Raw genomic sequence first — 16,750 nt, forward strand, 5'->3', positions numbered from 1 at the left:
CTGCTCAATGTGATGTGGCAGCCTGGATGGGAGGGGAGTTTGGGGGAGAACGGATACACGGATAGGTATGAATGAGTCCCTTTGCTGTCCACCTGAAACCATCACAACATTGTCAATTGGCTATACCCCAATACAAAATAAAACGCTTTTTTAAAAAAAGAAAATAAAGAAAATCTGAGTCTCCCTCAAGCTCCTGCATCCTCCTTGTCCACCTCAAGCTCCTTGTTGCTGTTTAGTCACTTCAGTCATGTCTGACTCTTTGCAACACCATGGACTGAAGCCCACCAGGCTCCTCTGTCCATGGGATTCTCCAGGCAAGAATACTGGAGTGGGTTCCCATTTCCTTTTCCAGGGGATCCTCCTGACCCAGGGATCGAACCCGCATTTCCTGCATTGGCAGGTGGGTTCTTTACCTCTGAACCTCAAGCTCCTCCACCCTCCCTGCCCACTTCAAATTCCTCCTTACCAGCAAGTATCGGCCATCGTGGGTACAGCCGCAGTCTTGCACAGGAATACAGACACCCTGGGACAGCAGGAAGCGGTCGTCACACTCACAGCCCTCAAAGCAGCGGGTGGTGCAGCCTGTGAGGCCGGAGAGAGCCGCACAGGAGCCCTGGCAGGAGCGCGTGCAGACGGAGTAGTGGCTGTTGGCTGGGCACTGGAGCGCTGCAGAGAAAGGAGCGGGGTGGGGTCACGGCTGCTCGCTGAGCAATGAACGGGACCCACTGCACACCTGGATCTGAGCTGCTGGTGCTGGGGACACAGCTCCAGGCCCTGCCCTGTGGGGCTCAAGTCAGTGGGACAGACTGTGATGGCCCAGTGTGATCAGGGGAAATACAGACAGAAAGTCAGGGCCAGGATGGGAGCTGTGAGGACCCAGGGGAAGCATGCATAGTGAGGGCCTGGGCTCTGGCTAAGCAACAGGTGGATGGTGTGGCTGCCTTGAGATGAGGACCAAGATTGAAAAATAAGAAGATTAAGTTGGGGGTGAAATGCTGATGTCACATGGGAACACAGGAGGTGTGTGAGGGCCCCCTAAGGACACCTAGTGGAAAATGTTCGGGAAGTCACTAGACCCATGAGGCCGGCAGTCAGGAGAGAGGTCAGAGAGGGAGACAGACAGTGGCCACTGCCTGCATGTATGTCCTCCTCTGAGAAGAATGGAGGAGACATAGCTCTGCCCTGGGGTCATGAGTGGCCACTGCTGTGTCCAGGAGAGTCAAAGGAGACACAGCCCTGTCCTGGGGGTTTGAAGGAAACAGATAGGCCCTGACTGGAGGTTAGCTAAGAGGTACAGTCTTGGGCTAGGGGTCTGAGGGGGCTGAAGTCTTGTCCTGAAGGATCTAAGGGGTGATGGTCCCATCCTGGCGGGGGTGGGGCAGGGGCTGGTTGGGGGCAGGGGCCGGGGTGAGACTCGTTTTACTGTGTGACCTCCTGACCTGCCTGACCCATGCTCCTAGGTCACCACAGAAGATGTCCAGGAAGGGCCCTGAGAACTGTAAGAGAAGGTTTCAGGAGAGCAGGCCTCTGAAAGGAGTCTGAGAAGGGCCAGTCAGCTGGGCAGGAGCGAAGCCAGGAGCAGGGTGTGCTAAGGGAGGAACTGGGGCCCTGCCCCTGAGATGCAGACAGGACAGGGGGCACCAAGCCAGAGCTGGAGTCCTCCCAGGGGTCCCCAGACACTCACGGCAGAAGCTGTCTGTCCTCCATGGCTTCACGGCCATGCCAGCCGCCTGGCAGGCCGCTGTATAGGCTGCCAGGCTGCGGCAGAGGTAAGTGACGTTGCCTTTCTGGGCACAGAGGTCATACACGCACTGGCGGAAGTACTCAGAGGGGCTCAGCGCCGCATGGCAGGCTGAGAAGGGGCCGTTGGTGTCCTTGAGCTGCCCGCAGGCCTCGAGGCTCTCGTATGGTGCCGTCTGCTCTGCTGAGCACACAGGGCAGCCTTGGGGTCCACAGCCCTCGCTGCAGCCCTGGGAGGAGCCAGGCACCTGCCATGCGGCTCCAAAGGCATCCACGCTGGGGGCCGTGGCGCCGCTGGGCAGGACAAAGTCGTCATTCCAGTTGCCATTGAAGTTGCCACAGAGGCCACAGAGCCGGTCGCGGAAGGGGGAAGGGATGGATATGAGGATGTGGGCGTCGCCATCATAGAGAAGCCGCAGGTCCTTGGTCGTCTGCAGAACCATGTTCCGGCCCTCGGCCGTCACCCGCACGTGACCCACAGCCACGGGCAGGGCTACGGCCTCACCATCCACAGTGACCTGGATGGAAGGGCCAGGTGGGTCAGGGACTCAGAGAAGCACAGGTTAGCCTGTCTCCTTGGACTCCCAGGCCACAGACTCTCTCTCTCAGTTCCACTGGGGTGAGGCCATGTCCCCCAGAGACTTCCCAGGGCAGAGTATGTTTCCTTCAGAGACCCCAGGCTGACAATGTCTCCTCAGTCCCCAAGGCTGGGGCCGTGTCTCCTTCAGGCCCCAAGGACAGATCTATGTCCTCCTTAGTCCCCTTGCACTGGGTTCATATATCTCTCAAAATCCCTAGGTTAAGCCCTCTCCTCCTCAGACCCCCCCCCCAGGGCAAGGCCGGGTCCACTTACCTGCGGCCCCCGAGCCAGGCTCACCACCTGGCCGGCCACAGTAACCACCACACGCTGGGGATCTCCAGCTGCATTCTTCTCAAGCACAATTGTGAAGTCCTCGTCCTCAGGCTGTGGGTGGCAGACTTGGGCCAAGATATAGGAGCAGGAGCCGTGCAGGTCGTAGACGCGTCCATCCAGGGTAATGTAGTGGATGCCCCCATTGGCCAGGCAGCGACCACAGCCAGTGGGGCGACAGGCCTGGACACCATCTTGTACCCGGCACTCCTCGTAGGGCCTGCAGGTCTCGCCCTCCTGGCAGCTGACTTGGCCGCCGGGTCCACACTGGCAGTGCCGCCCACACTCGGGGCCCGGGTAGAAGGTCTCGCCCAGTGGGTAGTAGCGGCCCTCGTGGAGGCAGCCACACTGGCCCACAGGCACGCAGGTGTCTCCACTGAGCACGAAGCCGGCGTCGCAGACGCAGCCCTCACGGCAGGTGGACTCGCAGCCCTCGGGCGCTGAGAGGCTGGGGCAGCTCACAGGGCATGAGTCACCGCAGAGCTGGTAGTGGCTGTGGGCAGGGCACTGGAAGGCTGTGGGGACAAGAGGGGAAGGAGGCAGGGCGTGAGGGAGTGGGACGCCGGGGAGGCACAGAGTGAGAGAAGCTGCTGGGGTGACTCTGTGTGTTTTGCCTGGGATATCTCATGAGCGAATTTGTCCAGGGATCTGAGTGGGGTGTCTGACCCAGCACAGCCAACGGGGCATTCAGTGTGGGGATCTGGGAAGCAGGTCTCTCCAGCCAGGCTGCGTGTCAACCTGCTCAAGTATTTCTAAAGATCAAGTCAGTCTGACTGGGTGACTCCAGCCTCATATATCTGACCAAGATATGCAGGATTAGAACCAACCGTGAGTATCTCAGGGTATGAATCTTGCTGGGGTGCGGGGCCAGATGCATCTTGGGGTATGAATCCATCTGAGTATGCCTGCCTGTGGATGTCTGATCTGGAAGCCTCTCACAGTCTCTCTGACAGGGTCTGTCAATGTGTGACTCTGACCATATGTATATCATTGGGCGAAGCCGACAGCATAAATGTGACCAGGAGATCTGCCTGAGGGGAACTGCCTGGGATTCTCAGACCATGAACCTGTATGTATCTTCATGGGGCTAAGTCAGGGTCCTGATTCCACCCTGATTCTACCAGGCAGGTATATCTGCCTATGTGTGTCTCTGTGTAAATGTGACCAAGTGTCTCTAACCAGAGGAGGCCCTGTCTGAGGTTATGAGACGAAATCTATCTGACCCTGTGCATTACCCTGTTAAAAAAATAAAAACAACCAAAACAGTCTAGAGGCATCTGGAGCTTCCCTAGTGGCTCAGCATAAAGAATCTGCCTGCAAATGCAGGAGATCTGGGATCCATCCCTGGGTTGGGAAGATCCCTTGGAGAAGGACATGCCAAACGACTCCAGTACTGCCTGGAGAATTCCATGGACAGAGGAGCCTGAAGAGCGATAATCCACGGGGTTGCAAAGAGTCAGACACAACTGAGCAGCTAAACAGCAACAACAACAGAGACATCTGACCAGGTGTAGCTCTCTAGGGCTCTCTGACCAGAGGTAACTGAGAGAATCTACTGGGGTGATCAGGCACCCCCGTCTATCTGAGTGCATGAATCCTGACAGTGTACTGGACTGGACATGGACATCTCTTTGCTGACAAAGGTCCATCTAGTCAAAGCTTAGGTTTTTCCAGTAGTCACGTACAGATGTGAGAGTTGGACCATAAAGAAGGCTGAGCACCAAAGAACTGATGCTTTCAAACTGTGATGCAGGAGAAGACTCTTGAGAGTCCCTTGGACAGCAAAGAGATCAAGCCAGTCAACCCTAAAGGAAATCAACCCTGAATATCCATTTGAAGGACTGATGCTGAAGTGGAAGCTCCAAAACTTTGGCCACCTGATGTGAAGAGCCAACTCACTGGAAAAGACCCTGATGCTGGGAAAGATTGAAGGCAGGAGGAGGAGGGGATGACAGAAGACAAGATGGCTGGATGGCATCAGCGACTAAACAGACATGAGTTTGAGCAAATTCTGAGAGACAGTGAAGGACAGGGAAGCCTGGTGCGCTGTAGTCCATGGGGTCACAAAGAATCAGACACAGTTTAGGGACTGAACAGCAAGTGGACCCAGGGTTTCTAACCACCTGTATGCATCTCTCCCATTGCAGTATGTCACTGGGTATATTCCAGTGTGTGAATGACAAGGTATTTCTTTCACAGGTTAAGGGAAGGCGGGATGGTGCCTAAGCCCTACGGAGAAGGCTCTTGTAGGGCTCTCTGACCAGAGGTAACTGAGAGAATCTACTGGGGTGATCAGCGAAGAGGGTAGGAGGAGAGACCCCACTATGTGTCCCATGCATGGATCACTACTCACGACAGAAGTCCGGCCGCCTCCACTCGCCGAGCTGAGCCCCAGCGGCCTGGCAGGCTGCCACATAGGCGGCCACGGCGGGGCAGAGGCCTCCTGGATGGCCCTGAGCCTGGCAGGCGTCCAGCAAGCAGGCCTGGAAGTACTGCTCGGGCGGAATGAGGCTGTGGCAGGGAGCCAGCGGGCCTTCGGGGGACGAGATCACGCCGCAGGCGTCGGGGCCGCCGAAGGGCTCCTGCTGCTCCGGCGTGCAGGGCGTGGGGCACGGCCCGGGCACGCACTCTCCGCAGCCCGCGGCGCCGCCCACTTGCCAGCGGTCGGGCTTCCCCTCCACCGCGTTCAGGTCGTCGTTGGGGTTCTTGTTGTAGTTCCCGCACAGGCCACAGAGGGAGCCCGCGTACGCCGCCGGCACGCGCAGGCGCACGTTGCTGTCTCCGTCGAAAGCCAGCGAGATCCCAGAGGCGGTGGTCACCACCACGTCGGCGCCACTCAAGTAGGCGTGCACGCGGGAGTCCAGCTGGAAGGGCAGGGCCACCAGCTTGCCGTCCACCTGCAGGGGCGGGGTGGGAGTGGGGGTTACTGAACGTCGGAGGCACAGGTTAGAATCTTGACTCCACTATCTACTGGGGGCGGGGGCGGAGACACCTTGTGCACGTCACCTTCCCCTCCTTGTAATAGTTAATAGTTGTAGTAGTAATAACGAGGGCTTCCCCGGTGGCTCAGTGGTAAAGAATCCACCTGCATGCAGGAGAACCGGGTTCGATTCCTGAGTGGGGAAGATCCCCTGGAGAAGGGAATGGCAACCCACTCCAGTATTCTTGCCTGGAGAATCCCATGGACAGAGCCTGGTGGGCTACCGTCGGTGGAGTCGCAAAGAGATGGACACGACTGAACTAAAAAAAAATTTTTTTTTATAGACAGGATATCATTGGCTCCTCACACTACCCTCTGAAGCAGATACGTTTCTTAGCCCCATTTCACAGAGGAGTAAACTAAGGCTTAGACATGGGGAAGCCGCTGTTTCAAGCCCCCTACTGTGAACCCCTCCATCGGCCCCCTTAGCCTGTGAAAGGCAGTCAGGGAATTGGCAGACCCCTAACTATCCCAGGCAACCCCAGGGCTGGCACGTGCTGGTCCACAGACCACTCACCTGCAGCTGCCGGGGCCAGCCGGCACTGAGGGTGAAGCTGTGGCCGTAGATGTGCAGGGTCACAGTGCGGGTGTAACTGACGGCCTGGCTGCCCCGGTGCTCATTGGCTACCGTGACAGTGAAGTTCTCAGCCCCCTCGGGTGGGTCATGGCAGGGCGCACTCAGCAGGTACTCGCAGGCGCCTTGGAAGTCAAATCGGTGCCCATCCAGGGTGATGTAATGGGGGTCACCCCAGGCCTGACACTCGGCTGTGCTGACAGGTTGGCAGCCGTGCTGGCCTGAGGGCAGCAGGGCACACTCTTCACCTAGCCCACAGCTGGCAGGCTTGCAGACCAGCGAGCCACCTCCGGGCCCGCACTGGCACCTCTGGGAACAGGTGGCATCAGCCCAGAACTCGCTGCCGGCCTCATGGTAGGTGCCGTTGGCCCAGCAGCCGCAGCCACCTTCCAGGGGGACGCAGTGGTCGACACTCAACACGAAGCCTGAGTCGCACTGGCAGCCCTCCACGCAGGGGCCCTCGCATATGGCAGGGCTGGTGGGGGGCGTGGGAGATGGGCAGCTGGCTGGGCAGGGTGGGCCACAGAGCTCGTAGTGGCTGTTCTCCGGGCAGGGGAGCTCTGTGGGTGGATGAAGAGAAAGAAAGAACGGTTTCAGGAGGTGGGGTCTGAGGATAGGGTAGACGAGCCAGAGAGAGACCAAAAGGGACAGAATAAGAGACAACAGAAGACCCAGGGACGGGGAGAGAGAAGAGGAGAAACCAACAACCAAAGGCAGACACAGAAGCAAGGGCCATGAGACCGAGAGACAAAAACACACAGCAAAACAGAGAAACAGACAGACCCCAAAGGACTGGAATGAAATCAAACCAGCTCCAAAGAGGCGGGACCCCGGGCAGTAGCTCCTGCTCCGTCCCCCCAGCGCTCACCACAGCCGGCCTCTGTCCTCCAGTCCTTAATGACGATCCCAGCGGCCTGGCAGGCAGCAGCGTAGGCAGCCAGAGCCTGGCAAAGTATGTCCTTGGCCCCACCGCCCAGGCAGACATCCAGAACGCAGCCCTTGAAGAAGTTATCGGGGGCCACGTGGTCATGGCAGGCGGCGAACGGGCCTCCGGAGCCAGGGGCCAGGGGTCCGCAGAAGCCGGGGCCCCCATACTCCTCCAGTCGGTCCTCAGCGCAAGTCGGGCAGGACCCCTGACATTCATCCCAGCACAGTGGGTCCCAGCCTGGAACCCGCCAGCTGCCGCCCCAGATGGGTATGGAGGGAGCCAGGGTGCCATTGGGGAAGGCTTGGTCGTTGCTCGGGTTGCGGTCCATGTTCCCACAGAGCCCACACACGGCGCCGTGGTAGCTGCTGGGCAGTGTCACCTCCACTCGCCAGTCCCAGTCATAGGTGACCTGCAGCCCGAAGTCAGTGGCCAGTACTGCTTTGGATGCACCGTGGGTCACTGAAAGCCGCCCGTCGGCCAGAGAGACAGGCAGTGCCCTCAGCACACCGTTCACCTGGGGGGAAAGGAGGGCGGGAGGCACCAGGTCACTGGAGATGTGGAGGCCCAGATCTGGCCCCCTGCCTCCCTCGCTCGTCCCGCCGTGGCTGGGAGCTACCAAGGCCTTCCTTATGATTGCTGCTCACAGAGTCATTTGCCAAACACTGTGCAAACACGTTTGCTCTAGTCCAGGCCCTGGAGAATGAAAGCCCACCCTGTGGCTTTTTCTGGGTTTCTCTTTTGATCTCCATCTCCCTCCCTTCTTCCCTCTCTCTTTCTCTTTCTTCATCTGGACCTATTGCACTCTCTGGTCTCTCTCTCTGAGTTTCTCTCACTCTGTCTCTCTTTCTCTTTCTCTGGGTCCTCTTCCCTTCTCTGTGTCTCTCTCACTTGTGCATTCTCTCTCTCTGCATCTGTGTGTGTGTGTGTGTGTGTGTGTGTTACTTTCTCTCTCTGGGTCCATCTCTCTGGTCTTTCTCTGGGTCTTTCTTACCTAGTCCCTCCCTCTCTCCATATTTCCTGTGCATCTCTGTGTGTCTGGCCATCTCTGCCACTCACTCACCATCGTTTATTGCCTATTCTGTTCCATAAATCATTTTCTTCCTGTGAGCTGCCGTTAATCTGCATCTCCATTATTCTGGGCAGAAAGGGCAGCCCATCTCGCTCTCTGGATCTCCTTGAATTTCTCTCCATGTCTGAGGCTCGGGGCCTCTCATTTGTTTCCTCGCAAACAATCAAGGGTGCTTACCTGGGTCAGATCCTCAGCTGAGCACTTTATGTGCATCACCTCACTGTGGGGCAGTGCCTGCTATGATCCCCATTTCACAGATGAGGAAACTGAGGCCCAACAAGTCAAGTCATTTGTCCAGTATCACACATCTCATAAGGAGAGGGTGGATTCAAACCCGGATGTCTAAAAAGGCAAATTCTGAAGTCCTGCATTAAAGCCCTTAATGAAGGGCTAGACTCATTTAATTCCCAATAGTGGGATGATGTAATTATCATTTATCTTGCTATTTTGTTTCAGGACTAAGTGAAGAGAGAGAGCCCTGAGCTTCCCATCTATGACCAGCAGGACCCTTCCCACCCTACCTGGGGACCTGGGACCAGCCTTACCCGGACTTTGCCGATCTCGCCTTTGTGGATGGAGATGTTTGTGTTGAGGGTGGTCACGGTGACCAGCCTCACATAGGACACAGAGGGGTTGCCCCGGTTCTCGTTCTTGGTGGTGACAGTGAAGGGTGTCAGGCCCTGGGCATTGCTCCCTGGGCAGTCGGTTGATGCCAGCACATAGTTACAGGTGCCCTGGAAGTCAAAGTTCCAGCCGTCGAAGGAGTGGTAGTGTGGGTCGCCCCACAGCCAGCACGTGGCCTGGTAGTTGGGCACGCACACGCCCTGGCCGTTCTTATTCTGGCACGTCTCCTGTGGCCGACACGTCACACTGTGGCACGGGTCTGGGGGCAGAGGAGAGAGGACCTTGAGGGACTGCCAGGCGGAAAGCCAGTTTCTTCCCAGAATCAGCCGGGGCACCAGCTCTAAGGGCTTATGGGGTGCGGGGTTGGGGGGAAGACCAGGTTCCAGGGTCCTTCCATTTGAGAGGCTGGCCCCCAGTCTGCCATTTCTGAGACCAGGCCCAGGGTGCCCCCGCTCCCATGTCTGAAACTGTGTCCAAGACCCTGTCAAAGGTCCCACTTCTGAGACTCGGCCCCCAAGGTCCTTGCAGCCAAGACACAGGTTCTAGTCTCTACCTCTGTGACCCAGGCTCTGGGGTCCCCTTGCTTAAGATCTCAGCCCCAGAGGACTGAGGTCTGAGGCCACAGGGGTCCCTGGTCCCTGTGCCAGCCCTGCAGGCATCCCTAAGGACACCCACAGCCAAGGGTCCTCTGTGTCCCAGGTTCCTGGCACCCAGGTTCCCTCACACCTGGACTCCCAGCCTCCTGGAGGCCACCACATCTGAGACCCAGGTCCTGGTCTCTGTGCCCAAGACCAATGTACTGCATGAACTTTCTGGTGGGAAACTAACCTCAGAGTTCCCACCATTTGAGAGCCTGACCCCAGGGCCCCCTTTTCTAAGTCTCATAGCCTGGCGAGCCCTCTGTTCCAGACTCCGTCTCCCTGGGATTGCTGTGCCTAACACCCTGGTCTTGGGAGATCTCATTTCTCAGGCCCTGCCTCCGAGGGTCTCTTTGTCCAGAACTCCCTTCCTAGGGCCACTGAATCAGTGAGCCCAGTTTTTGGAATCCCTATGCCCAAGTTGTTATTGTTGTTTAGTCGCTAAGTTGTATCCAACTCTTTTGCTACCCCATGGACTGTAGCCCACCAGGCTCGCCTGTCCATGAGATTTCCCAGGCAAAAATACTGGAGTGGGTTGCCATTTCCTTCCCCGGGGATCTTCTCAACCCAGGGATAGAACCCACGTCTCCTGCATTGACTGATGGGTTCTTTACCACTGAGCCACTAGGGAAGCCTCTAGGCCCAAGACCCCAGCCTTAAAACCTCTCTCCCTGTGTGCTAGTTTGCAGTTGACTGCTTCTTAGCTCCAAATCCTTCAGTGGAGTTGGGCTTTGTCAGTAGAGGGAGCTAGAGGGTCACAGCAGGAGGAAGGGGTGGCTTCTGCTTCTAGTGGGCTTTGCTCTCTTGGGCTCCTAGTGGCAAGTGGCACCAGCAGCTTGTGGGATGCCTGCTCAGTGAGGCCCCTGCTGGTTTCCCTGTGCACCCCAGCAGGTGGCTTCCCAGTGAGTTTGCCAGCACCCCAGTGAGAGTTTTCCCGCCTGCCAGCTCCAGCCTGCATAACCTGTCTGCCACCCTCCAGTAAGATCTGCCTCCCAGTCTTGATGTGGGGGCCGTCCTCCCAATTCATCCCTTCCTTCAGTGCCCTTCTGTAACCTTTGGGGCAGGGGCTGCTCCCTATATCCACTCTTCTTGTGTTCATTAGCGTTCTTTTTAATCCCTTAGTAGTCAGTCTCTATTACAAGCAAGGAATTCTGTTAAACTTTCCCTATTTAAGCTCCTGTGTGGCTTCCCAGGTGGTGCTAGTGGTAAAGAATGCTCCTGCCAATGCAGGAGACTTGCATTGGGGCAATGCAACCCACTCCAGTATTCTTGCTGGAAAATCCCATTGAGAGAGGAGCCTGGTCCATAGGGTCGCACAGGGTCGGACACGACTGAAGCGACATAGCATGTGTGGTTTCTGTCTCCTTTTGGACTCAGACCGAGATAACAGGGTCCCTGGGAGTCCCTGTTATCCTGCCCATGAGCCCCGATATCTTAGTCAGTCCTAGAGGTACATCCCTTTATCCTCAGGAATAAGGGAATTTTCTCTGCCCTTCACCCAAGAAATCAGTCCTGGGGGGTGGCTTTGTATCTCAGACTTAATTCTGAGAGGTGTCACTGTCTGAGGGTGTATCTCTGTAAATCCTGAACCTCCACTTGTGTATTCAAGACCCTGGCCTTCGGGAGGTCTCGGCCTGAGATCTCAGGACTCTGCTTTCTTTCTTTCTTTAAGATATTTTTGATGTGGACCATTTTTTTTTAAGTCTTTATTTGTCACTATTGCTTCTGTTTTCCTGTGTTTTTGGTCCAGAGGCATGTGGGATCTTAGTTCCCCGGCCAGGGATCAAGCACATACCCGCTGCCCTGGAAGGCGAAGACTTAACCACGGGACCACTAGGGAAGCACCAGGACTCTGCTTTCTGTCCCTGTGGGTCCTGGTCTCCCCTGCCCCTTGGGGATGGTGACTGAAACCCTGAGCCTAATCCCGCATACCAGTGACCAGCAAACTATGCACTGCCAGCTGCCTATTTCTGCAAATAAAATTTCACTGGAGTCACACCCCTTCACTTACATGGTCTACAGCTGATTGCTTGCTGCAAAGGGAGAACTGAGTAGTAGGGACAGAGAACCATATGGCCTGCAAGTTTAAATATTTACCTGGGGCCCTTTACAGAAGAAGTATTCTGTTCTCTGCCTTACGCAGAGAGTCTCTGCCTTTCGCAGACAGTCTCTGCCATCTGCCTGGGGAAACCTATTCCTGAGGGTTCCCACTGCCTGCTTTCTACCATAAGAGTCCCTGCCTCCTGGCCTGGAGGGCCGCTGCCCCGGCCCCGGAAATCCTAGCCTACGGGTCCCCAGGTCTGAGACTCCAGTTGTTAGTCCTCTGTGCCTGCCACCATGAAGATCCGGGTGACACCACCCTCAGCTCCCTGTCCTCTGTCCCCCTTGCTGCACCCTCCCTGGCCCAAACCCAGCACCTTTGGTGACGCAGCTCAGGACACCTCCCGAGGGCTGGCAAACCTGCCCGGCATCGCAGCTGTGGTTCTGGCACACCAGGCCTTTTCCAGGCTGGCACACGCACTGCTGCTGGCAGTTGTCAGTGAGTACCACCTTCTCGGGCTGTGGGGACAGAAGATATGGCTGTCAGGGCTGGGCTGACTCTGGAAACTACAGTGCTCCAGGCATAGGCGGTCCGGAGGATGTAAAAGGGACATCTTCCGGCTGGGTGGCCCCTTATCTGTGAAACTAAAGCACAGCTTGGCCTTGGGGTCCAATTCATTCATTCGTTCTCTTTCATTCATTTACTCATTCATTTATTCTGAAATATCCACTGTCTGCTGTATGAGAGAAACGGTGTAACGTGGGAATTAAGAACATAGGATCTGGAGCTGATTGCCTGGGTCTGAAGCTGGTTTCTGTTATTTCCAAGTTACATCACTCTGCACAAATTGAGCTTTGTCATGCCTGAGTTTTCTCACCTGTAATTTGCAGATAATAGCACCAACTTATTAAAGTATGTTGTTGTTGTCGTTTAGTCGCTAAGTCATAGGTGACTCTTTTGCAACCCGATGGACTGCAGCCTGCCAGGCTCCTCTGTCTATTGAATTTTCCCCAGGCGAGAATACTGGAGTTGGTTGGTATTTCCTCCTCCAGGGGATCTTCCCAACCCAGGAATTGAACCCACATCTCCTGCATTGGCAGGCGGGTTCTTTACCTTTGCGCCACCAGGGAAGCCCTATTAAAGCATAACTGAGTTAATAATACATATAAAGTACAGATGAAATGAAAAGGGATTTTCTTTAAATATCCAGACTGGAGAGGAAACGGGTAGAAATGAAACAAGACTGGGAAAATATTGATTATTTTTAAAACCACGTGATGGATACAGGGAGATTTATTGTACTGGTCCCTTGACTTTTGCCTTTATGAAAATTTTCATAGTAAAAGGTTTATATATAACGTTGTAATATATATATTATATATGAATAAATAAAATGCACGTAAACTGTGGGCTTCCCAGGTGGCGCTAGTGGTAAAGAACCTGCATGCCAACGCGGGCGATGTAAAAGATGCGAGGTCTGTCCCTGGATCGGGAAGATCCCCTGGACAAGGAAATGGCAACCCACTCGAACATTCTTGCCTAGAGAATCCCATGGACAGAGAAGCCTGGTCAGCTACAGTCCATAGGGTCGCAAAGAGTTGGACACGAATGGAGTGACTTAGCACACACGTGTGCATTGTTTACACAGCACTTAAAGCAGTGACTGGCACACAGCAAGCACCATCTACCTGTTTGCTGTAGTACTATTATTATTCGTATGAGGAGGAAAACAGAGAGGGTTCTTGCCCTGACAGAGCTCTCAGACCTTTAAGGGAGACAGACTTTACATAACACATGTTCAAAGGAAAAGCAGTAACTCTGAGCATGGGAGAGGGACACAGACGGAGTCAGCCTCTGGTATAACAAAGTCGAAATCTACACCTGGGAACAAAGCCAAGACTTGACCTGAGGAGCCAGGGGAGGGTTTCAAGTTGTGGGTGTATGCATGTCTGCCAAGTCGCTTCAGTCGTGTCCAACTCTTTGTGACCCCATGGACTGTAGCCTGCCAGGTTCCTCTGTCCGTGGGGATTCTCCAGGCAAGAATACTGGAGTGGGTTGCCATGCCCTCCTCTGGGGATCTTCCCGATCCAGAGAGCAAACCTTTGTCTCTTATGTCTCCTGCATTGGCAGGTGGGTTCTTTACCACTGGCGCCAAATGGGAAGACCTCAAGTTGCAGGACCTGTGGTCGTATTTAGAAAGGTCTTACTTGCTACTGTGGGGATGGTAGACCAGAGAGAGCAAAAGTGGACAAACTGGACCACAGTGGGGTCATGGTGAGAGGAAGAGGAACGGATGGGAGAGACGTTCAGGAGGCCAAATGGACAGGCTGTGGGCAGGGGGTCCAGCATGCAGCCCCCATCCTGCCTGGGATGGCAGGGTCCCTACCTCGTAGTAGATGCCGTTGTGGTAGCAGCCGCACTCCTGGATGGGCACGCAGCCTTGGCCATCACTGAGGAAGCCGGAGTCACACTGGCAACCCTCGGCGCAGCTCTCTGGGCACTGCGGGGGGGCACTGAGTGCCGAGCAGCCCAGGGAGCAGGTGTCTGCGCAGAGCTCGTAGTGGCTGTTGGCGGGGCACGGCATGGCTGCAAAGAGGGGGTGCGGGTCAGGGCCGTAGGAGTGAGAGGTGTTGGGGCCCAGTGTCTGCCCTTTCTGTGTCTCTGCCTCCCCCTCCCTGCCCCTCACTCACGACAGAATGACTCGGTCCTCCAGGGTTCCACGTGGCCTCCAGCTGCCTGGCAGGCACTCACATAGGCCTGGATATTGCTGCAGAGAATGCTCTCATTGCCGCCGCCCAAGCAGAGGTCAAAGACGCAGTCTTGCAAGGGGCCCTGGGGGTCCAGGAGCTTGTGGCAAGCAGCCAGGGGCCCTGTGGTGCTGGTGAGGAGCCCGCAGAACTCCTGCTGCTCGTATTTGTTCTGCAGCTCGGGTTTACACTCCGTGTCACAGCCCTCGTCGCCCGGCTGGCAGGTGGGGGGCGGCAGGCAGGGTGAGTCGGGCACCGCCTCCTCCCAGGAGTTGCCAAACTCATTGGCGCTGCCCGCCTGCGAGCCGTCCGGCTTCTGGAAGTCGTCCTTGGGGTCGCCGTTGTAGTTCCCACACAGGCCACACAGCTGCTGGTAGTAGTTGCCCGGGACAGTGACCCTCACGTTGTACATGAGGTCGTAGGCCACACGCAGGCCGAAGTCAGTCTCGATCACGACGTCGGAGCCGTGTTGGAAGACGTGGATCCGGCCCTCGTCCAGCACCACGGGCAGCCTCCTGTCCACGCCGTTCACCTGGGAGGCAGGACAGGCCGGGCTTCAGAGGGTACACTTCGAGATCCTAGATCAGGCCCCTGCCTGACACTGAAGATCCACAGGATCTCACCTCTCTGGGTCTTGGTTTCCATATGTGCAAAATGGGCATAATAATAGGGTTCATAGTGGGTTGATCAGTGGCTCCCCAAAGATAAGTCCTCCAAGAACCTCAGAATACGACTGTATTTGGAGAGGTAATTAGGGTAGAGATCTTGAGATGGGATCGTCCTGGATTAGGGTGGACCCTACATCCAATGGCAAATGTCCCTAAAAGAGCAGGAAGAGGAGAAGGTACAGGGAGACCCAGAGGAGAAGGCTGTGTGAAAAACGAAATGGCTGGAGTGACGGGGCCATAAGCCAGGAACACCTGGAAGCCGCAGAAGTGGCGGGAGGAGGGGGAGCAATCTCCCCCAGAACCCCTGGAGCGGGTAGGTCTCTTGCCCACGCTTTAGTTTTGAACTTCTGGCCTCCACAGCTGTGAGAGAATAAATCGCTGTTGTTTTAAGCCACCAAGGGGGTGGTGAGTTGTTATGGCAGTCTCAGGAAATGAATATAGGCCTCAATGGAGTAATGCTCTTAGGACAGCAGGGACCAGGAGGGAGGGGCAGGTGGAGGGGCAGGTGGAGGGGGTTAGGGGGGATGTCCGGAGGGGATAATCAAGGGCCAGGGAGGGCTTCCACAGTGGTTCAGTGGTAAAGAATCCGCCTCCCAATGCATGGGACATGGGTTCAATCCCTGGTCCGAGAAGATCCCAAGCCTGTGTGCTACAGCTACTGAGCCTGTGCTCTAGAGCCTGGGAGTCACAACGACTGAAGCCCTGCTCTAGGGGGCTGTGCTCTAAAACAAGAGAAGCCACTGCAATGAGAAGCCTGAGCACCACGAGGAAGAGCGGCTCCCACTTGCTGCCACTAGAGAAAGACCGTGGACAGCGACGAAGACTCAGCACAGTTATAAATAAATTAGAAAGAGAAAAGGGCAAGGAGAGGGGACACTGAGCCACATGGGGGAAGGCCCAGGTCCCCAAGGTCTCCGCCCTCCTTGGTTCCCCACTGTAGGCTCTGACTGGCACCCCTCTCCCGGGGGGACCCCAGGCCCCCCACATCTACTCAGAGCTCTGTGCCCTCCCACCCCTCAGCTGAGAGCTGTGCACGCCCGACCCACAGACCACCCCCTACCGAAGACCTGTCCCCTTCACGTTCTGGGCTGTTCTCACCGTGACTTTCCACTGACTCTGCTCCAGCCGCAGGGTGAAGTTGGCCACCTGGACGGTGATCGCCTTGGTCACACTGACTTTCCCGTTGCCCCAGGCCACGTTCTCCTGCAGGACGGCAAACTGGGGCAGGCCAGGCCGAGTCCCACAGGTCTGAGCCAGCACGTACACACAGGTACCCATGAAGTCGAAGCGTTGGCCGTCGAAGGTGGTGTAATGGGGGTCTCCCGATGCCTGGCAGGTGGTAGAGCCCACAGCCACGCAGCCCAGGACGCCATTGGATGGCTGGCAGGCCTCGTGAGGGCCACAGCTGGATGGCACGCAGGACACCAGCCCGCCCTCCTCGCAGTAGCAAAGGGAATCGCACTCGGGGCCCGGGTAGAAGGTCTGTTCGGGCGGGTAGTAGGCGCCCTGGTACACGCAGCCGCAGGAGGCCAGCGGCACGCAGGACTCACCACTGAGCACGAAGCCCTCGTCACACACGCAGCCCTCTTTGCATTCGAAGCCACAGCCCCCTGACACCGGGAGGTCTCCGCAGGACAGCGGGCAGCCATAGGAACACTCCTCGTAGTGACTGTGAGGTGGGCAGCTCAGCGCTGCAGGGAAAGGGGCCGTCAGGATGAAGCAGCCTTGCTCCCCAGCGACACTGAAGACCCCCTGACACACACACGTGCACACACATAGGCACACATACGCTGACATGTATAAGCAGTCCAGCGGCAAGGAGCCCCTCGGT

The 16,750-nt window shown here is 56.5% G+C and overlaps 1 protein-coding gene across 1 annotated transcript in view; it reads right to left on the reverse strand.

The window, feature by feature from the left end:
- Nucleotides 1-16,750, reverse strand: part of FCGBP (Fc gamma binding protein) — a 40,137-nt gene that overhangs the window by 7,671 nt on the left and 15,716 nt on the right. Inside the window, exons 7-17 of the mRNA XM_069552416.1 lie at nucleotides 16,018-16,610; nucleotides 14,195-14,783; nucleotides 13,891-14,090; nucleotides 11,881-12,022; nucleotides 8,747-9,084; nucleotides 7,073-7,646; nucleotides 6,148-6,764; nucleotides 5,004-5,547; nucleotides 2,594-3,165; nucleotides 1,685-2,258; nucleotides 467-666 (exon numbers count right to left, since the gene is read on the reverse strand). Coding sequence (XP_069408517.1) covers nucleotides 467-666; nucleotides 1,685-2,258; nucleotides 2,594-3,165; nucleotides 5,004-5,547; nucleotides 6,148-6,764; nucleotides 7,073-7,646; nucleotides 8,747-9,084; nucleotides 11,881-12,022; nucleotides 13,891-14,090; nucleotides 14,195-14,783; nucleotides 16,018-16,610 — 4,943 coding nt within the window. The remainder of the gene's footprint in view (nucleotides 1-466; nucleotides 667-1,684; nucleotides 2,259-2,593; nucleotides 3,166-5,003; nucleotides 5,548-6,147; nucleotides 6,765-7,072; nucleotides 7,647-8,746; nucleotides 9,085-11,880; nucleotides 12,023-13,890; nucleotides 14,091-14,194; nucleotides 14,784-16,017; nucleotides 16,611-16,750) is intronic.

Source organism: Ovis canadensis, chromosome 14, assembly GCF_042477335.2.
Source record: "Ovis canadensis isolate MfBH-ARS-UI-01 breed Bighorn chromosome 14, ARS-UI_OviCan_v2, whole genome shotgun sequence".
NCBI lineage: Eukaryota > Metazoa > Chordata > Mammalia > Artiodactyla > Bovidae > Ovis > Ovis canadensis.